Here is a 17,460-nt window from a genome sequence, read left to right as displayed (position 1 = left end):
GGACTAGCGTGTTGTCATTTTGTCTCCATAAGAGCATTTGAAGGACTATTCAGTTTGTTTCTGCCTTAGCTCCTCGCTGCTGTGGTTAGAGTTTGAAGGACAGATGGGAGAAAGACTGAGTGGATATAAGAAGATTATCTTGAATGGGAAGAATTCTTAGCAGTGTGTATGTGAAATATATATATATATATATATATATTTCACCTCAGTCTCTAGGTACAGCAGCAAAAAGTTGGGGCAGATAAACATTGAATACTTTATTTCCAGAGTATATTCTTTTAAGTATATTTATAAATATATACCCCACTGTGAAGGAATCTCATACTCCCTGGTGTTTCTCTCTTTACCTCTCAAAGTAGCTGCAGGAACCTAGAGTAGAGACACATTCAGCATTCTTTTAAATATTATGATAAAAAAAACAAAATGGTCTCCAGCCATTAAAATTACACTGTCATAGAAATCACTAAATTTGGCAAATTGGCTATTTTCAGCAAATTAATTCAGAATGGACCTTCTCCTCAGTGTCTAAGATGGAGTGCTTTTCTTTAGAGTCAAAGACCTAAACCCTCCAGGAGAAACATTTGTTGGTTTCTGCCGTGGACACTGACTTGTGGCTTTCTGGAAACTTCCTTGGCAGCAGCCCCCTGTGGTAGGACAATGGGCAGACCCTCTGGTTGGGGCCAGAGAAATTATACATGGTGCTACCCCAGGGTCCAGTTTTGGGTTTTCATCTTTGTAAAGACCATGAATCAGCTTCAGAAAGAACAACATACCCCATCACATTCCATATCTGATTCTTAGCGAACATCTGAGAAATGACTTGGAAACAAGTTTCTAGTGGGACTCAACCAGAGAAAGCCTTCGTGAATAGAAGGACCAACATATGGAGGTTTCATATCTCAGGAACATAGAATACTAAGATATGTGTCTAGTTTTTATATAGCACAGCTTCTAGTCCAAAAAGAATCACTGAAATTTGCTTGGAAATTTAAAAGCTTAAGAGTAGTTGCCTTCCTTCTTTTGGGTTTTATCCCTGAATTTCAAGCTTATTGAAAAATACAGCTTATATGATAATATACATTAAAGCATGCTGCTGCTGCTGCGTGTGGGCTCAGTCATGTCCAGCTCTTTGTGACCCCATGAACTGTAGCCCACCAGGCTCTTTTTTGCATGGAATTTCCCAGGCAAGAATACTGGAGTAGGTTGCCATTTCCATCCCTGGGGATCAAACCCGCATCTCCTGCATTGCAGGTGGATTCTTTACCACTGAGCCACCAGGAAAGCCACATTAAAGCATAGACCAAAGCCTAAGAATGCAGGCTGGCTATACACCAAAAGAGGTGTATGTATGTAGCAGATTTTACAGAGAATGAGATCAAGAAACTGAAAATGTTTTTGTACTGAATGGAAATGTACAGGTAATATATAAAGGTCATCAGTTATACTCCCCTGTGGCGGCAAAATGGACTCTTAAAGAAGAACTCAATGTGAACAAAGGCAGTAATGATTCCAACTTTTAGATACAGTATACATAAGAGTTTTGTAAGGGGACATACATGCCAAGAGATTTCATGGTAATAATTTAATGTCTAGTTTTATTTACCCCTTGTTGTTGACCATAGCAAATTCTTCATGGAGGCACATCACATGGATTGCTGCATTATTTAAGAGCCAATAGTAAGAAAACTCAACATTCAAAAAACTAAGATAAAAAAAAAAAAAAAAAACTAAGATCATGGCATCCGGTCCCATCACTTCATGGCAAATAGATGGGGAAACAATGGAAACAGTGACACACTTTATTTTCTTGGGCTCCAAAATCACTGCAGATGGTGACCGAAGCCATGAAATTAAAAGATGCTTGCTCCTTGGATGAAAAGCAATGACAAACCTAGACAGCATATTAAAAAGCAGAGATACACTTTGCTGACAAAGTCCATCTAGTCAAGGCTATGGTTTTTCCAGTTGTCATGTATGGATGTGAGTTGGATCACAAAGAAGGCTGAGTGGCGTTGGAGAAGACCCTTGAGAATCCCTTGGAGAGCAAGATTAAACCAGTCAATCCTAAAGGAAATTAATCCTGAATATTCATTGGAAGGACTGATGCTGAAGCTCTAATACTTTGGCCACCTTATGTGAAGAGCTGACTCATTAGAAAAGACCCTGATGCTGGGAAAGACTGAAGGCAGGAGGAGAAGGGGATGACTGAAGTTGAGATAGTTGGATGGCATTACCAACTCAATGGACATGAGTTTGAGCAAGCTCTGGGAGATGGTGAAGGACAGGGAGGCCTGGCATGCTGCAGTCCATGGGGTCACAAAAAGTTGGACATGACTGAGTGACTGAATAACAAGTAAGAAAAAAGTGAGCTACTTGCTTTGGTGCTTTAGCTGAGTGAGGCAAGTTTCAGTTCAGTTGCTCAGACGCAGTTTGTTACGGAATTTAGAAAATGAACTTGGTTAAGGATGATACATAGGGGACCCAGCTGAATATGGCTGATTTTCTTTCATTCATTCATTCATTCAATTCTAATTGAGCTATAACTACATGCTCAACACTGTACCAGGCACAGTGGGAGATACCAAGGCTGTTTCAATGAGTAACTACCATCCAGTTAGAAAAACATGCCTCACATGGAAACAATACAAGGCAATACATTGTTGTCAAATGATGATTAAACTAGGATTTATGAAGTACTTTTCTATGAGCCAGTATGGCACTAAGTGCTTTATATTCATCCTCTTGTTCAAAGCCACCCTAGGCGGTAGGTGCTATCATTATTCCCGTTTAAAGATGAGAACATTGAATTTCAAACAGGTAAAATATGCCAAAGTTCACACCACTTGTAAATGGCAGAACTGGAATTTGAACTCAATTTGAACAGATTCCAAGACCTAAACTCTTGCTAAAAAAAAACATGGGAATTAAGAGTATGGGGATGACTAATAAGAACTGAGCGGGCCCTTAAAAAAACGAGGCTTCAGAAAGGCGAGGAGGTGGTCTACTGGGTCAGTTCAGTCCAGTCGCTCAGTCGTGTCCGACTCTCTACGACCCCATGGACTGCAGCACGCCAGGCCTCCCTGTCCACCAAGCATACAGTAAATGCATGGAGAGTAGCAAAGGAATTTAGGAGCTGAACTGTCAGATTATGGGACCAGATTTTGGTAGAAAATGAATAGTGGGCCGAAGATGGTAGAAACAGTGGGTAATTATCAGCCACGAAAAACGAATGCCAAGTTTCAAGTTGTAGGCCTGAGGTGGCCCGCAGTTCAGGCCAGGTGAGCTTCTCACAGGTGTCTAGTGTCGAGGCTGCAGGCGCGGTGAGCAGCTGGGGTACCCTACCTTGCCCCTGTCTGTCCCTCCCCTCTCCCCTCTGGGTCCCACTAGTCTGCTTCCGCTCGTGGGCAGAGACGCGCCAGGGCAGAGCTGTTCTTCTGGCCTGCGGAGGGGTGCCCAGGCAGCAGCGGTGGGCGGGCCTATTTCTCCCCACCAGGAGCCTTCCCTATGGCCGCTTGAGAAGCCTCGTCGCCCGCCCGCAGCCAGTTCTTTATCTCCCCAACGCTCAGCTTGCTGCTCCGCAGCGCGGGCGGATCTGGAGGCGGTGTTAGGGGGCGGGGCCAGGGATGCGATTGTGAGCTCATCTCAGGGCAGGGCGGGCCACCGTCCTAGCGTTTTAGAGGTGTTCTGCGCCTCCGGCCCGGCTCCGCGGGTTGCGCTCCTCGCGGGGGCGTAGCGGGAGGCGGGCCTGGGGCGGGTCCAGGGGGCGGGTCCGGGACCTCCAGATGCCCGCGACGGAAGGGCCTGTTTCAACACCCCCGGCTGCTGGCGGCGAGGTAAGGGGCTCAGAGAGGCAAACTGGTTCCCGCCCGGAGCCAAGTTCCCCGCTACTCTCGCGGGCCACTTCGTTTTCCTTCCCCCGCGGGCCGGGACTCGGGGGGTTCGGTTCCGCGGCGGGGGCGCGGCCAGGGGCGGGACTGTGAGTGGGCTGCGGCGGGCGGGAAGGATAGAGTTCGTGGCCGGCCTCGAGGCCGCCTCGCGACCGCCTGCAGACCGTTCCTGCCCCACGCCCGGAACTCAGTTCCCTACTTCTCCCGCGGGGTTGCCAGGGACCCGCGAGCGTCGGGAGCGCGTCGGGCCTGGTCGAGGCGGGGTCGCCGTAGTGCCAGCCCCTATCTCCGCCTTCGCGCCTTTCTACTGTAAGAAAACTAGCTGGCTGGCTTTCCAGTCATACTTTGGTTCTGTCGTTTTTAAAGTCCCTACCTCTTACCACCGGGCTCCATCCCGAGAACTGACCGAGGCTGTGACTGGGAACCAGGCCCGCTCGGCGGCCGCAGCCCGAGGGACCCGCCTCCTTGCAACGGGTCGGACGCAACGCGGAGATGAGGAGCAGGAGCAATTCCGGGGTCCGTTTAGACGGATACGCGCGGCTGGTGCAGCAAACAATCCTCTGTTACCAGGTAAGGAAGAACCACGCCGAACTGCCCTCTCGAGGCACTTATTCTCCTACTCAGTCCCCTCTCGTGTCCTTAGACTTTGCAGTTATGAGGGTTTTTTTTTTTTTCTTTAAATCCAGTTTTGCTAGCCAGTGGTTACTCCTCACCCCCATTCCCACCTCGTCCACTTTCCGAGTCAGGGGACCGAAGGGCTTTCGGACTACACTTCACGGGATTCTTTGACTACTGTTTAGGATCGAAGATAGGAGCCCTTTCGATGCCCTGGGTACAAAATGCGTCTTTTTCCATGGACTCAGCTTCTTTCGGATGGAAGGAGGTGTGTGTAGATTGGACAGCACACTGAATGAGGATGGTGAGCTCTGGACTGTGACGACAGTAGACGGGAGGAGAGAGATTCTGGGGAGTGTATCCCACTCCCGGTTGTGTGGCGATGGCTGCTATTCCGCCCTTGAATCATCTTGTTAGAGACCCACCTGCGAGGGCCTTAGGGCTTACTCTGTTGCCCTCATTTTATTTTATTTTTTAATTTTTCTTTTACTTTATTTTACTTTACAATACTGTATTGGTTTTGCCATACATTGACATGAATCCACCACGGGTGTACATGCGTTCCCAAACTTGAACCCCCCTCCCACCTCCCTCCCCATAACATCTCTCTGGGTCATCACCGTGCACCAGCCCCAAGCATGCTGTATCCTGCGTCGGACATAGACTGGCGATTCGATTCTTACATGATAGTATGCCCTCATTTTACTGATGAGAAATCTGTAGGCCAAAAAGGTAACTGCAGGTAGTAGGGTTAGACCCAAACGCAGGTGTTCGCTCAAGCTGGAGGAGATCTGTGAAGCTTCTCATGTGGTCTGACGTCTGAATATCTCCTGTTTTGTATTACTCAGCTGAAGTTATGTGTGGCCCAACATGTAAGACCCCTGGACTATTTTTATTCTTCCTGAAGACAGCAGCTGTGTTGCTTGCCTTCAATCAACAGCAACTATTTATAGGACCTCCATGTCAGAGAAGGAAGTGGCATTCCATGATAGAGGCCTGGTCACTCCCAAGGCACTGACCCTTTTCCCTATAGCCCATTTCACAGGCTTGTTTCTTCATTCAGGAAATATTTGTTGTGTACCTATTATGTGCAAGGCACTCTGGTGCTGGGCCTACAAAGAAGAGTAGATACTTGTAGTGCAGTGAGATTCATGTGTAGGGGATAGGTCTACAGTCCCTTGTTTGAAACTCTTGACATCAGATGCGGTTTGCAAGTCAGAAATGTTTGGATTTGGGGTGGTAAACATATATTGAATATTCCCTAGTAACTGCCATGAAATCTAGGCAGCACCCTTAATCAAACACATTATTGTTTTCCACATCAGAATATGGAGATTATCACTGAGTAGGAAAAGTAAATATGGAAAGCAGTTTCACACCAATTCAGGTCAGCATTTTGCCATCAAATGAGCTTGCTGAAAACTTATGAAAACACTTCAAGTTTTTAGAGCATATTGGCTTTTGAAATTGCACATGAAGGACTGTGATTCTTATTTTGGGAGCCTTGCCCCATTTGAGGTGAGCTTCCCTGGTGGCTCAGATGGTAAAGCATCTGCCTGCAATGTGGGAGACCCGGGTTCGATCCCTGGGTCGGGAAGATTGCCTGGAGAAGGAAATGGCAACCCACTCCAGTACTCTTGCCTGGAAAATTCTATGGACTGAGGAGCCTGGTAGGCTGCAGTCCATGGGGTCGCAAAGAGTCGGACTCGACTGAGCAACTTCACTTTGACTTTGCCCCATTTGAGGAGCATGAAAGAGTACTGGAAGAGATGATGTTCAGGTTGAGAACTGAAGAAGTAGGCCAGCAAATGGGGGTGACTTTTTTTTTTTTGCCTTCCTCTTTGAAGTAGATTATAATTACTTATGCACAGTGGTTTAAAAATCCAAGTTGAAAATCCTTGCCATTCACTACTGTGAAGGAGCTTTAAGGAGAACTGATCAATCTTGGTGATTATGTCACACCTGGGTTTAATCTCTAGCTCCTTCAACTACAGGTGTAACCATTTCCCACCTGAGTCCAGGCCCTTACCTCTAAAATGAGGATAATTAACACCTGTGATTAGTGCTCAGTATGTCACCTGCTCTCCCCACCTACTGCTGCTAAGTCGCTTCAATCATGTCCAACTCTGTGCGGCCCCACAGACGGCAGCCCACCAGGCTCCCTCGTCCCTGGGATTCTCCAGGCAAGAACACTGGAGTGGGTTGCCATTTCCTCCAATGCATGAAAGTGAAAAGTGAAAGTGAAGTGAAGTCGCTCAGTCATGTCCGACTCTTCGCGACCCCATGGACTGCAGCCTACCAGGCTCCTCCTTCCATGGGATTTTCCAGGCAAGAGTACTGGAGTGGGGTGCTCCCCACCTACTAGGCATTAGTAAACAGCGCTGTTGGTGGTGGTATAATTTTGATACGTTGTTGTTAGTCCCTGAGTCATGTCAGACTCTCTGTGACCCCAGGGGCTATATAGCCTGTCAGGCTCCCTCTGTCTCATGTTATTCTCCAGGCAAGAATACTGGAATGAGTTGCCTTTTTCTCCAGGGGATCTTCCAGACCAGGGATCAAACCCAAGTTTCCTGTATTGGTAGGAGGATTCTTTACCACTGCACCACCCAAGAGGCCCTAATTTTGATACAGGCCACAAGTCCTCGCCTCACCACGCTGGTCCAGGATGCTCCCTTTCCTGGGGGCCCTGATATAGCTACTAATTGCTTTCTGGTCTTTGAACATAATTATGTCTCCCCTTGGATTCTGTGAGATCCTTAAGCACAGAGACCTCATCAGTTTTGTTCCTTGGCATGAAGCAGTGCTCCAGGCACATGAAAAGTACCTTTATGTCCTTGGTGATGAAATACCTTCTGCAGGCTCTGGGCCTTCCTAATGACCCAGCTATTGATCCAGGCTTACCTTCCCTCAGGAGCAAAAGAACTGTCTCCCCAGTAAAGCAAATCTGTAGCATTGAACTTTCCTCTCCAACATTTTAATGATTAAAAAACAGTTGTCTGAGCCTTTAGTTGTATTTATTTTGGGGGTAGTTGGTGAGAAGACTCATGTTTGCCCTGTTTTTCTCGTGACTGCACAGTCGAGCTTTCCTGATTAACCAGAACACTCCAAGTATAGTTCTGTTGGAACTCCTGTTGGAACTTCTTTTGCACGTGTGGAGCCACAGTCCTTGCCACCTCCCCCAACCTCGAAGCCATCCCACCCCAACAGCTAGTCTTAACAGCTGTAGAGTGCTAACCCATTTAGGGCCTCCTCATCGTTTCTGAGTGATCTTAGGTCGCCTATCCAGTCAGTGAACATGAAAGAGCAATTTTATGTTATGCATATTTTAAAAATTATTTTTGGCATGCTAGGTCTTCATTGCTGCACGGGCTCTTCTCTGGTTGTGGAGAGCTGGTGCTACTCTCTAGTTGTGGTGCACAGGCTTCTCATTTCGGTGGCTTCTCTTGTTGGGGAGCACAGGCTCTAGGGCATGCGGGCTCAGTAGTTGGGGCTCGTGGGCTCTAGAGCACAGGCTCAGTAGTTGCGGCACATGGGCTTAGTCGCGTGTAGGAGCTTCCTGGATCAGGGATTGAACTCATGTGTCTTGTATTTGCAAGTGAATTCTTTACCACCAGAGAAGCCCTATGTTAGGCACGTTTTTACCACAGTAAAAAAAAAAAAAAAAAAAAAAAGAATGAGCTGGACTGTAAACGAGTGGTTTCTAAAGTTTATGCTGGATAGGTTTATGCTGTCTTCTACAGAAAGGTGCAGATGTTTATGAGGCAGTTTTCACTGTCAGCTGATACAAGGCTGGCCTCTGTTTCTGATGTGTTTTTTTTTTAAATATAGTTGATTACAGTATTACTTTCAGGTGTGTAACTTCATGATGCAATATTTTTATTGTTTTCTTTTTTTTTAATTTTAGTTTTTTATTTTTTAAATTTTAAAATCTTTAATTCTTACATTCGTTCCCAAACATGAACCCCCCTCCCACCTCCCTCCCCATAACATCTCTCTGGGTCATCCCCATGCACCAGCCCCAAGCATGCTGCATCCTGCGTCAGACATAGACTGGTGATTCGATTCTTACATGATAGTATACATGTTAGAATGTCATTCTCCCAAATCATCCCACCCTCTCCCTCTCCCTCTGAGTCCAAAAGTCCGTTATACACATCTGTGTCTCTTTCCCTGTCTTGCATACAGGGTCGTCATTGCCATCTTCCTAAATTCCATATATATGTGTTAGTATACTGTATTGGTGTTTTTCTTTCTGGCTTACTTCACTCTGTATAATCATTTAAAGTTATAAAATAAGGGCTATATTTCCCCGTGCTGTACAATATATCCTTGTAGTTTGTCTCATACAAAGTAGTTTTTACCTCTTAATTCCCTACCCCTATCTTACCCCTCCCCTTCCCTCTCCCCACTAATAATCACTAATTTATTCTCTATATCTGAGTCTGTTTCTGTTTTGTTTTATTCATCTGTTTGCCTTATTTTTTAGATTCCACATATAAATGATAAAATACAGTATTTGTCTTTCTCTTTCTGACTTATTTCACTAAGCCTAATACCCTCTAGGTCCATCCACATTGTTGCAAATGGCAGAATTCATTCTTTTTTATGGTCAAGTAGTTTTCCATTGTATGTATACACCACATCTTCTTTATTCATCCACCAGTTGCTGAGTACTTAGGTTGCTTAGGTACCTTGTCTATTGTAAATAATCCTGCTATGAACATTGGAGTGCATGTATCTTTTTAAATTAACTGTTTTTCTTTTCTTTGGATATATACCCAGAAGTGGACTTGCTGGATCATATGGTAGTTCTATTTCTCGTTTTTTAAGGGAACCTCCATACTGTTTTCCACAGTGGCTGCACCAATTTACATTTTCACCAACAGTGTACAAAGGATCTCTTTTCTCCACATCCTTGCCAACATTTGGTATTTGTGTTCATTTTTATGTTAGCCATTCTGACAGGTGTGAGGTTGTATCTCATTGTGGCTTTGATTTGCATTTCTCTGATTAGTGATGTTGAGCTTTTTAAATTGAGATCAGTTTACTTTGATTTCACTTATTAGAAATCACTTAACATTAAATATATTGAACCTATAATTATTCTTTAGTTTGAGATAATACTTTGTTTATATCATCTGGCATATCAACTAATTTCCTTTTCCTGTGTCTGTGAAAGAATATTTTCCTCTAGTCATTTGTCAGATGTACTTACTGCGAAACTTTATTTGAATATTTAAGGCAAAGAAGGAAAGAGCTGTATTTATAAAAGGGTCCTTTTGCACGACTGGTTTTGAATGTACTGAAAGTATTAACATAAACTTTAAGGAGTACCTGCTTAGATACTCCTTGAAGTCCCTTGGATGCAAGGAGATCAGACCAGTCCATCCTAAAGGAAATCAGTCCTGAATATTCATTGGAAGGACTGATGCTGAAGCTGAAACTCCAGTACTTTGGCCACCTGATGCAAAGAACTGACTCATTTGAAAAGACGCCGATGCTGGAAAAGATTGAAGACAGGAGGAGAAGGGGATGACAAAGGATGAGATGGTTGGATGGCATTGCCAACTCTATGGACATGAGTTTTGAGTAAGCTCCAGGAGTTGGTGATGGACAGGGAGGCCTGGCATGCTGCAGTCCATGGGGTCACAAAGAGTTGGACATGACTGAGCAACTGAACTGAAGAAGTTATCTCCAAAGTATTCAAAGTATCTTTTAAGTATTTGTTGACTTAAAAAATCTTTAAAAATTCCTAGATTTATTTTGACCCTGAGAAGAAATACTAACTTTGTATATTTTTTCAATTATCAGCTCTATTTGAAGGCTCATTCATAAAAGTGTTAAATACAGAGTGGTGATAAAAGACTATGGTTAGGAAAGAAAAAGAGACTTCCCTGGTGGTCCAGTGGCTAAAAGTCCACGTTCCCAATGCAGGGGGTCCGATTTTGATCCCTGATTGGGGAACTAGATCCCACATGCCACGACTAAGATTGAGAACAGCCAAATAAATAAGTAGATATTAAAAGAAAAAGAATGATCAAGGCACTGTTCACTGTAACTGCAGATAATTTTGTATGAAAAGCAGACGAGATCAGGACAGTAAGTGTTGCTTTCTAGTCATAATAGAATTTAAAATGAGAATAGGATAACTAAAACATGGAGTATGGAACAAATTGTAATCATAATAAAGACTAATTTGAGGGAAGGTTGAAAGAAGGTATAATTAAATACTGGGAAATAACATGGCAGAAGAACGGGAGGAAACTGGGGTTAAAGCATTCTACGGCCCTTATGTTAAAAGGAAGGTAGAAGTTTTATATATTTTGAGTCAAGAGGTTATGTTTAAGTCTTAACATTAAAATTAAGTGGAAAACATAAGTTTAATGGGAGACTATCAAGCTACCAATGGTATTTTTCAGAGAACTAGAACAAATAATTTCACAGTATGTATGGAAATACAGAAAACCTCAAATAGCCAAAGCAATCTTGAGAAAGAAGAATGGAACTGGAGGAATCAACCTGCCTGACTTCAGACTATACTACAAAGCTACAGTCATCAAGACAGTGTGGTACTGGCACAAAGACAGAAATATAGATCAATGGAACAAAATAGCCCAGGGATAAATCCACACACCTATGAACACCTTATCTTTGACAAAGGAGGCAAGAATATACAATGGAGAAAATACAGTCTCTTTAACAAGTGGTGCTGGGAAAACTGATCAACCACCTGTAAAAGAATGAAACTAGAACACTTTCTAACACCATACACAAAAATAAACTCAAAATGGACTAAAGATCTAAACGTAAGACCAGAAACTATAAAACTCCTAGAGGAAAACATAGGCAAAACACTCTCTGACATAAATCACAGCAGCATCCTCTATGACCCACCTCCCAGAGTAATGAAAATAAAAGCAAAAATAAACAAATGGGACCTAATTAAACTTAAAAGCTTTTGCACAATGAAGGAGACTGTAAGGTGAAAAGACAGCCTTCAGAATGGGCGAAAATAATAGCCAATGAAGCAACTGACAAAGAATTAATCTCCAAAATACACAAGCAGCTCATGCAGCTCAATTCCAGAAAAATAACCCAATCAAAAAATGGGCCAAAGAACTAAACAGACATTTCTCCAAAGAAGCCATACAGATGGCTAACAAACACAGGAAAAGATGTTCAATATCACTCATTATCAGAGAAATGCAAATCGAAACCACAATGAGGTACCATCTCATGCCAGTCAGAATGGCTGCTATCAACAAGTCTGCAAACAATAAATGCTGGAGAGGGTGTGGAGAAAAGGGAACCCTCTTACACTGTTGGTGCAAATGCAAACTAGTACAGCCACTATGGAGAACAGTGTGGAGATTCCTTAAAACCTGGGAATAGAACTGCCATACAACCCAGCAATCCCACTACTGGGCATACACATCAAGGAAACCAGAATTGAAAGAGACACATGTACCCCAATGTTCATCACAGCAGTTTATAATAGCAAAGACATGGAAGCAACCTAGATGTCCAGTGGCAGATGATAAGAAAGCTGTGGTACATATACACAATGGAGTATTACTCAGCTATTATTAAAAAGAATGCATTTGAATCAGATCTAATGAGGTGGATGAAACTGGAGGCTATTATATAGAGTCAAGTAAGTCAGAAAAACACCAATACAGTATACTAATGCATATATATGGAATTTAGAAAGATGGTAACGATAACCCTGTGTGCAAGATAGCAAAAGAGACACAGATGTATAGAACAGTCTTTTGGACTCTGTGAAAGAAGGCAAGGGTGGGGTGATTTGAGAGGGTAGCATTGAAATGTGTATATTATCATATGTGAAGCAGATTGCCAGTCCAGGTTCGATGCATGAGACAGGGTGCTCAGGGCTGGTGCACTGGGATGACCGCGGGGGATGGGATGGGGAGGGAGGTGGGAGGGAGGGTCAGGGTGGGGAACACATGTGCACCCATGGCTGATTCATGTCGATGTTTGGCAAAACCACTACAATATTGTAAAGTAATTAGACTCCCATTAAAATAAATAAATTAAAACCTGAAAAAATTTAAAAATAATAGGAGAATAAAGAAAATTTGATCACTCCAGGAGAAGGAAGGAGAAGGGTGCTTGGGGAGTGAGTGAATGAAAGTTGTTCAGTTGTGTCCGACTCTGTGTGTCCAACTGTAGTCCATGGAATTCTCCAGGCCAGAATACTGGAGTGGGTAGCCTTTCCCTTCTCCAGTGAGGGGTTCTTGGGGAGTGAGGGAATGTTTTAAAAAGCACAAAGGATGAAATAGGAAGATGAAAATAAGTCTATAATAGTAATCTCAATAAATGTTAATTTTTAATTAGCCAGATAATAGAAATTAATTTTTAAAAAGTTGTAAATACATGTGATTTGAGACAAACCTAAAACGGAGGATACTTAAAGGTTGAATATATAATTAGTGAGGCAGGATATACTATACAAATGCTAACCAAAAACAAATTTGTGTAATTTTATACTAACAGGCAGAGACTTTGAAATTTTAAATAATTCTATTAGGAATTCAGAAGTGTTGTATTACTAGATGATAAATGGATAGTTCACCAAGAAAGCAATTTTAAACACACAGAATATTAACAACATATCAATAGTTTCAAAATATATAAAACAAAACTTGACCTAACTGCTAACAAATCCATAAACATAGTGGGAATTTTTAAATTCCTTTCTCTCAGATACTGCTTTATAGATAAAGCAGAGAAATAATTAGGACATAGAAAATTTGAGCACTTCCATAAGAAACATAAGTGGCGGGCAGAGTTACATTTAGCCAGAGATGGGGTTTTTGTGTGGTGAGTACAGTGTAGTGAGAGAGGAGCAAGAGATTAGCAAATAACCCCTATCTGAAATGAACTCTTTGAGATAAAAGATAAAGAGGAATAACTGCCAACTCCTTTTATGTGGCCAATATCCCAAGATACCGTAGTCAAATAAGACATAATATTTATGAAATATTATTAATGGAGGAAATTCACTAATGAATATTGATGTAAAGTATAAGGTAATAATACAGTGAAGCCAACAATGTATTAAAAATAGATCATAAGCAAGTAAAGATTATCTCAGTAATACAAGGAAGCTTAAGAAAATCTATTAATGTGATACCACATTAAAAGAAAAAAAGGCTTCAACTTTATCTGTAACATTTTATTTTTTAAAAAGAAAGGAATCTGGTATTATGGTGGAATGCTTTCCTTTGTTGGGTCTGAGTGGTGGGTATTGATTACACTGCTTTCCTATGTGTTTGAGATCTTATTATATTGTAAAAATTAAGGCTATATTAATAAACATAGTCTGATGCTGGGAGGGATTGGGGGCAGGAGGAGAAAGGGACGACAGAGGATGAGATGGCTGGATGGCAACACTGACTCGATGGACGTGAGTCTGAGTGAACTCCGGGAGTTGGTGATGGACAGGGAGGCCTGGCGTGCTGCGATTCATGGGGTCGCAAAGAGTTGGACACGACTAAGCTACTTCACTTTCACTTTTCACTTTCATGGATTGGAGAAGCAAATGGCAACCCACTCCAGTATTCTTGCCTGGAGAATCCCAGGGATGGCAGAACCTGATGGGCTGCTGTCTGTGGGGTCACACAGAGTCGGACACGACTGAAGTGCCTTAGCAGCAGCAGGAATAGCCTAAGAGTCAACTTGGATTCTTTCTGTTCCCTCTTGCCCCACCAAAAAGTGAGAGAATGTACTGATGAGTTGGATCACCAAAATTTGTCTCAGCTCCATCCACTTCTGTGCCTGTCCACTGCCCCTACCCTAGTCCAGGCCACCATCATCTGTTACCTGGACTGCCCCTCTAGCCTCCCAATTGCTCCTTGCTTCTGCTCTTGGCCCTCGTCCCCAGGAGTAAGCATCCTTATATCAGGCACCAGATTGCGCTACTCTCCTGCCTACATCCTTCCCATGGCTTTCATAACTCCTAGAATACAATGTAGTGTTCTTCCAAACGTTGCAGTCTAGCTGTAGCCTAGCTCTCCAGCTTCTCTCACCACCAGAGGTGTGCTGGTAAAGGGTTAACAGCTGGCTCAGCTGACTTAAAAATTTGGCTTCTTTATCAAGAGCCATACCAGGAGGGGAGAAATGAAAGAAAACCACCCCCCATGTCTTATGCCCAACAGCAAACTCTTGATCTTTCCCTATATATCTGGATACCACCTCTCATGTGGAGCCTTGAGTCAGCCACCCAGGAGTCTTTTTGACCCCTTCTTTTTCCCTTTCCGGCCTGTATCTACTTCATCACCAAGCTCAGCTGATTCTCTCTCGACTCCATCAGCTGCTTCTGCTCCGCTCTAGCATCACCACCCTCCACGTTAAGCCACCAGCCTTGCCGCATTCTATCCCTATACTAGCTTCCCCACCTGTCTTCTCTCTGCAGCCACTCTCAGTCCCCTCCCAGTTTTTCTCCAGACTGCAGCCAAAGTGGTCATCTTCAAAGCAGGTGTGCCCTCCTGCTGACCCTCACTCTGGGTAACATCTTAACCTCCCTTCTACCTCGGCTCCTCGGGGGAAGCCCTCCCTCCATGACACCTTCATAGCATGACACACATCCCCTTTGCTGCACTTGACTGAGTTGGAATTTTACATTTACTTGTGTGACTTAAAATGAATGAATTCCCACTAGACTATAAAGTCCACTGCACAGAACCAAGGATTTCTTTTTAATTACCATTTTATTCTTAGCACTTAGCATGTGCGTGTGTGCTCAGTCGTATCTGACTGCCCTCCAGGTTCCTCTGTATGTGGAATTTTTCACACGAGAATACTGGTATGGGTTGCCATGTCCTCCTCCAGGGGATCTTCCCGACCCAGAGATGGAACCTGTGTCTCTTGCACTGGCAGGTGAATTCTTTACCAGTGAGCCTCCAGGGAAGCCCCTTGGCCCTTAGTACCTGGTGGTTTGTAGAGATTTTAAAAACATTTGACTGACTGAATGAATGAATGAATGAAATAAAATGCTTACCATGTAGTCTGTGTGCTGTAGTATGGGCAGTAGTATGTGCAGTTAATAAATAACTACTGCTGTTGTTATTAATCAGATCTCTACCATCCAGAGTTGCTGCAGCCTGTCATCTGTTGTTCTTAGTTTTGTTTACTCTAGGAGGAATTTATTTAATAGTCACGATGGGAATGAGAATAGTGGTGGACCAGGGCACGCACAAGCATTCTGGGCAGCACTGAGTTGAAAAGGGGCAGAAATGACACTTTTAATCCATAGTCAGACTGATGGTTATCTGGTCTGTGTGTCAGTTTGAGAAAGGAGCACTTGATAGATAACATTTTCCCCTTCCTGGTATTATCCCAGGCCCTGTCTTCTGCCATCTCCCACTTCAGTTCTGTTTAGGGGCAGCCAGGAGGAGGACTTTTGGTGTGCTCTTTTCAGGACAGCCTTTACATATTTTATTGACAGATGAAAAACATTTGAGTACTTCAGTGAAAATCCTTGAACGTTCATTTTCAAAGGACCATGTTTCCAGTTTTGCAGGGATCCAAAAGATCATCTACTGAGATCACCCAGTCTGATTTTACAGTTGAAGAGTTCAGCCAAGGGAGTTGTTTGTCAAGTGCTCAGTCATATCCGACTCTTTGCAACCCCATATAGTGCACCATGCCAGGCCTCCCTGTTCCTCACCATCTCTCGGAGCTTGCTGCAACTCATGTCCATTGAGTCAGTGATGCCATCCAACCATCTCGTCCTCTGTCATCCCCTTCTCCTCCTGCCTTCAATCTTTCCCAGCATCAGGGTCTTTTCTAATGAGTCAGCTCTTTGCATCAGGTGACCAAAATATTGAAACTGCAGCATCAGTCCTTCCAGTGAATATTCAGGGTTGATTTCCTTCAGGATGGACTGGTTGGATCTCCTCGCAGTCCAAGAGACTCTCAAGAGTCTTCTCCAACACCACAGTTCAAAAGCATCAATTCTTCATTACTTAGCCTTCTTTATGGTCCAACTGTCACATCCATACATGACTGCTGGAAAAATCGTAGCATTGACTATACGGACCTTTGTCAGCAAAGTAATCTGTCTGCTTTTTAATATGCTGTCTAGGTTTGTCATAGCTTTTCTTCCAAGGAGCAAGCGTCTTTTAAGGGAGATGAGGGGACCTTTTCAAGGTCATCCTTTTTTTCTGAGCTGACAGCCCCATGATAAGTACTCAGTCTTGTTGGAAACAGCCCAAAGAGTGGAGATAAATACTTAAGACACACCAGATTGCTGTGAATACCAAATTACGTTGCATTCCCTAATAGAGTGAAGTAAATATCACATCTCCCTCAAAATAATAGGTGGGGAGAACATAATTAATGTTCATAAAATTACATTTAGAGAAGTGGTTCTTAATCAGAATGGTTACAGACCCATTTGAGAATTTAATGATGGCTGAATATCTTCTGGGAAGAATGTTCACAAAAAAGTTCTAGGAAAAAAAATTCCAGAAGTCTCAAGGACCTCTAGCTTTGTGCCCTAACAAAGCCCATCTGTGGTCTCCTGACCGACATGCTGGAGAGCCCAGAGGCAGAGGAACGTGTGTGGTGCCACCATGCTCTCAACCCGTTTTATTGTTTAGTTCCTCAGTCATGTCTGATTCTTTGTGACCCCATGGACCGTAGCCCACCAGGCTCCTCTGTCCATTGGATTCTCCAGGCAAGAATCCTGGAGTGGGTTGTCATTCCCTTCTCTAGGGGATCTTCCAGACCCAGGACTGGAACCCATGTCTCTTGTATTGGCAGGAGGATTCTTTACCACTGAGCCACCAGGGTAGCCTGAGCCTAATAGAATAAAGTCTTATTGAAAATAGCAAATAGGGACATTTGCAGTTTTCCTGTTCAGGTGAAAGGGTGCTAGTGTGGCACCCAATCATCCTTTGACACCTCTGATTTAGGTGTAGCTAGGAGGATT

At 43.5% G+C, this 17,460-nt stretch overlaps 1 protein-coding gene across 3 annotated transcripts in view; it reads left to right on the top strand.

The window, feature by feature from the left end:
* The first annotated feature begins 3,639 nt into the window (after positions 1–3,639).
* The window catches only part of PHKA2 (phosphorylase kinase regulatory subunit alpha 2), a 96,711-nt gene continuing 82,890 nt past the window's right edge, over positions 3,640–17,460 (top strand). For 2 of the 3 annotated variants that reach the window (XM_070289849.1, XM_070289847.1), the window contains exons 1-2: positions 3,640–3,833; positions 4,254–4,457. In XM_070289849.1, coding sequence (XP_070145950.1) covers positions 4,380–4,457 — 78 coding nt within the window. In that variant the 5' untranslated portion in view covers positions 3,640–3,833; positions 4,254–4,379. The remainder of the gene's footprint in view (positions 3,834–4,253; positions 4,458–17,460) is intronic. The other variant, XM_070289848.1, reaches the window with a different exon arrangement.

This window comes from Ovis canadensis, chromosome X, assembly GCF_042477335.2.
Source record: "Ovis canadensis isolate MfBH-ARS-UI-01 breed Bighorn chromosome X, ARS-UI_OviCan_v2, whole genome shotgun sequence".
Classification (NCBI taxonomy): Eukaryota; Metazoa; Chordata; class Mammalia; order Artiodactyla; family Bovidae; genus Ovis; species Ovis canadensis.
Note: the sequence above shows the minus strand (reverse complement) of the source record. Positions and strands in the feature narration are given on the sequence as shown.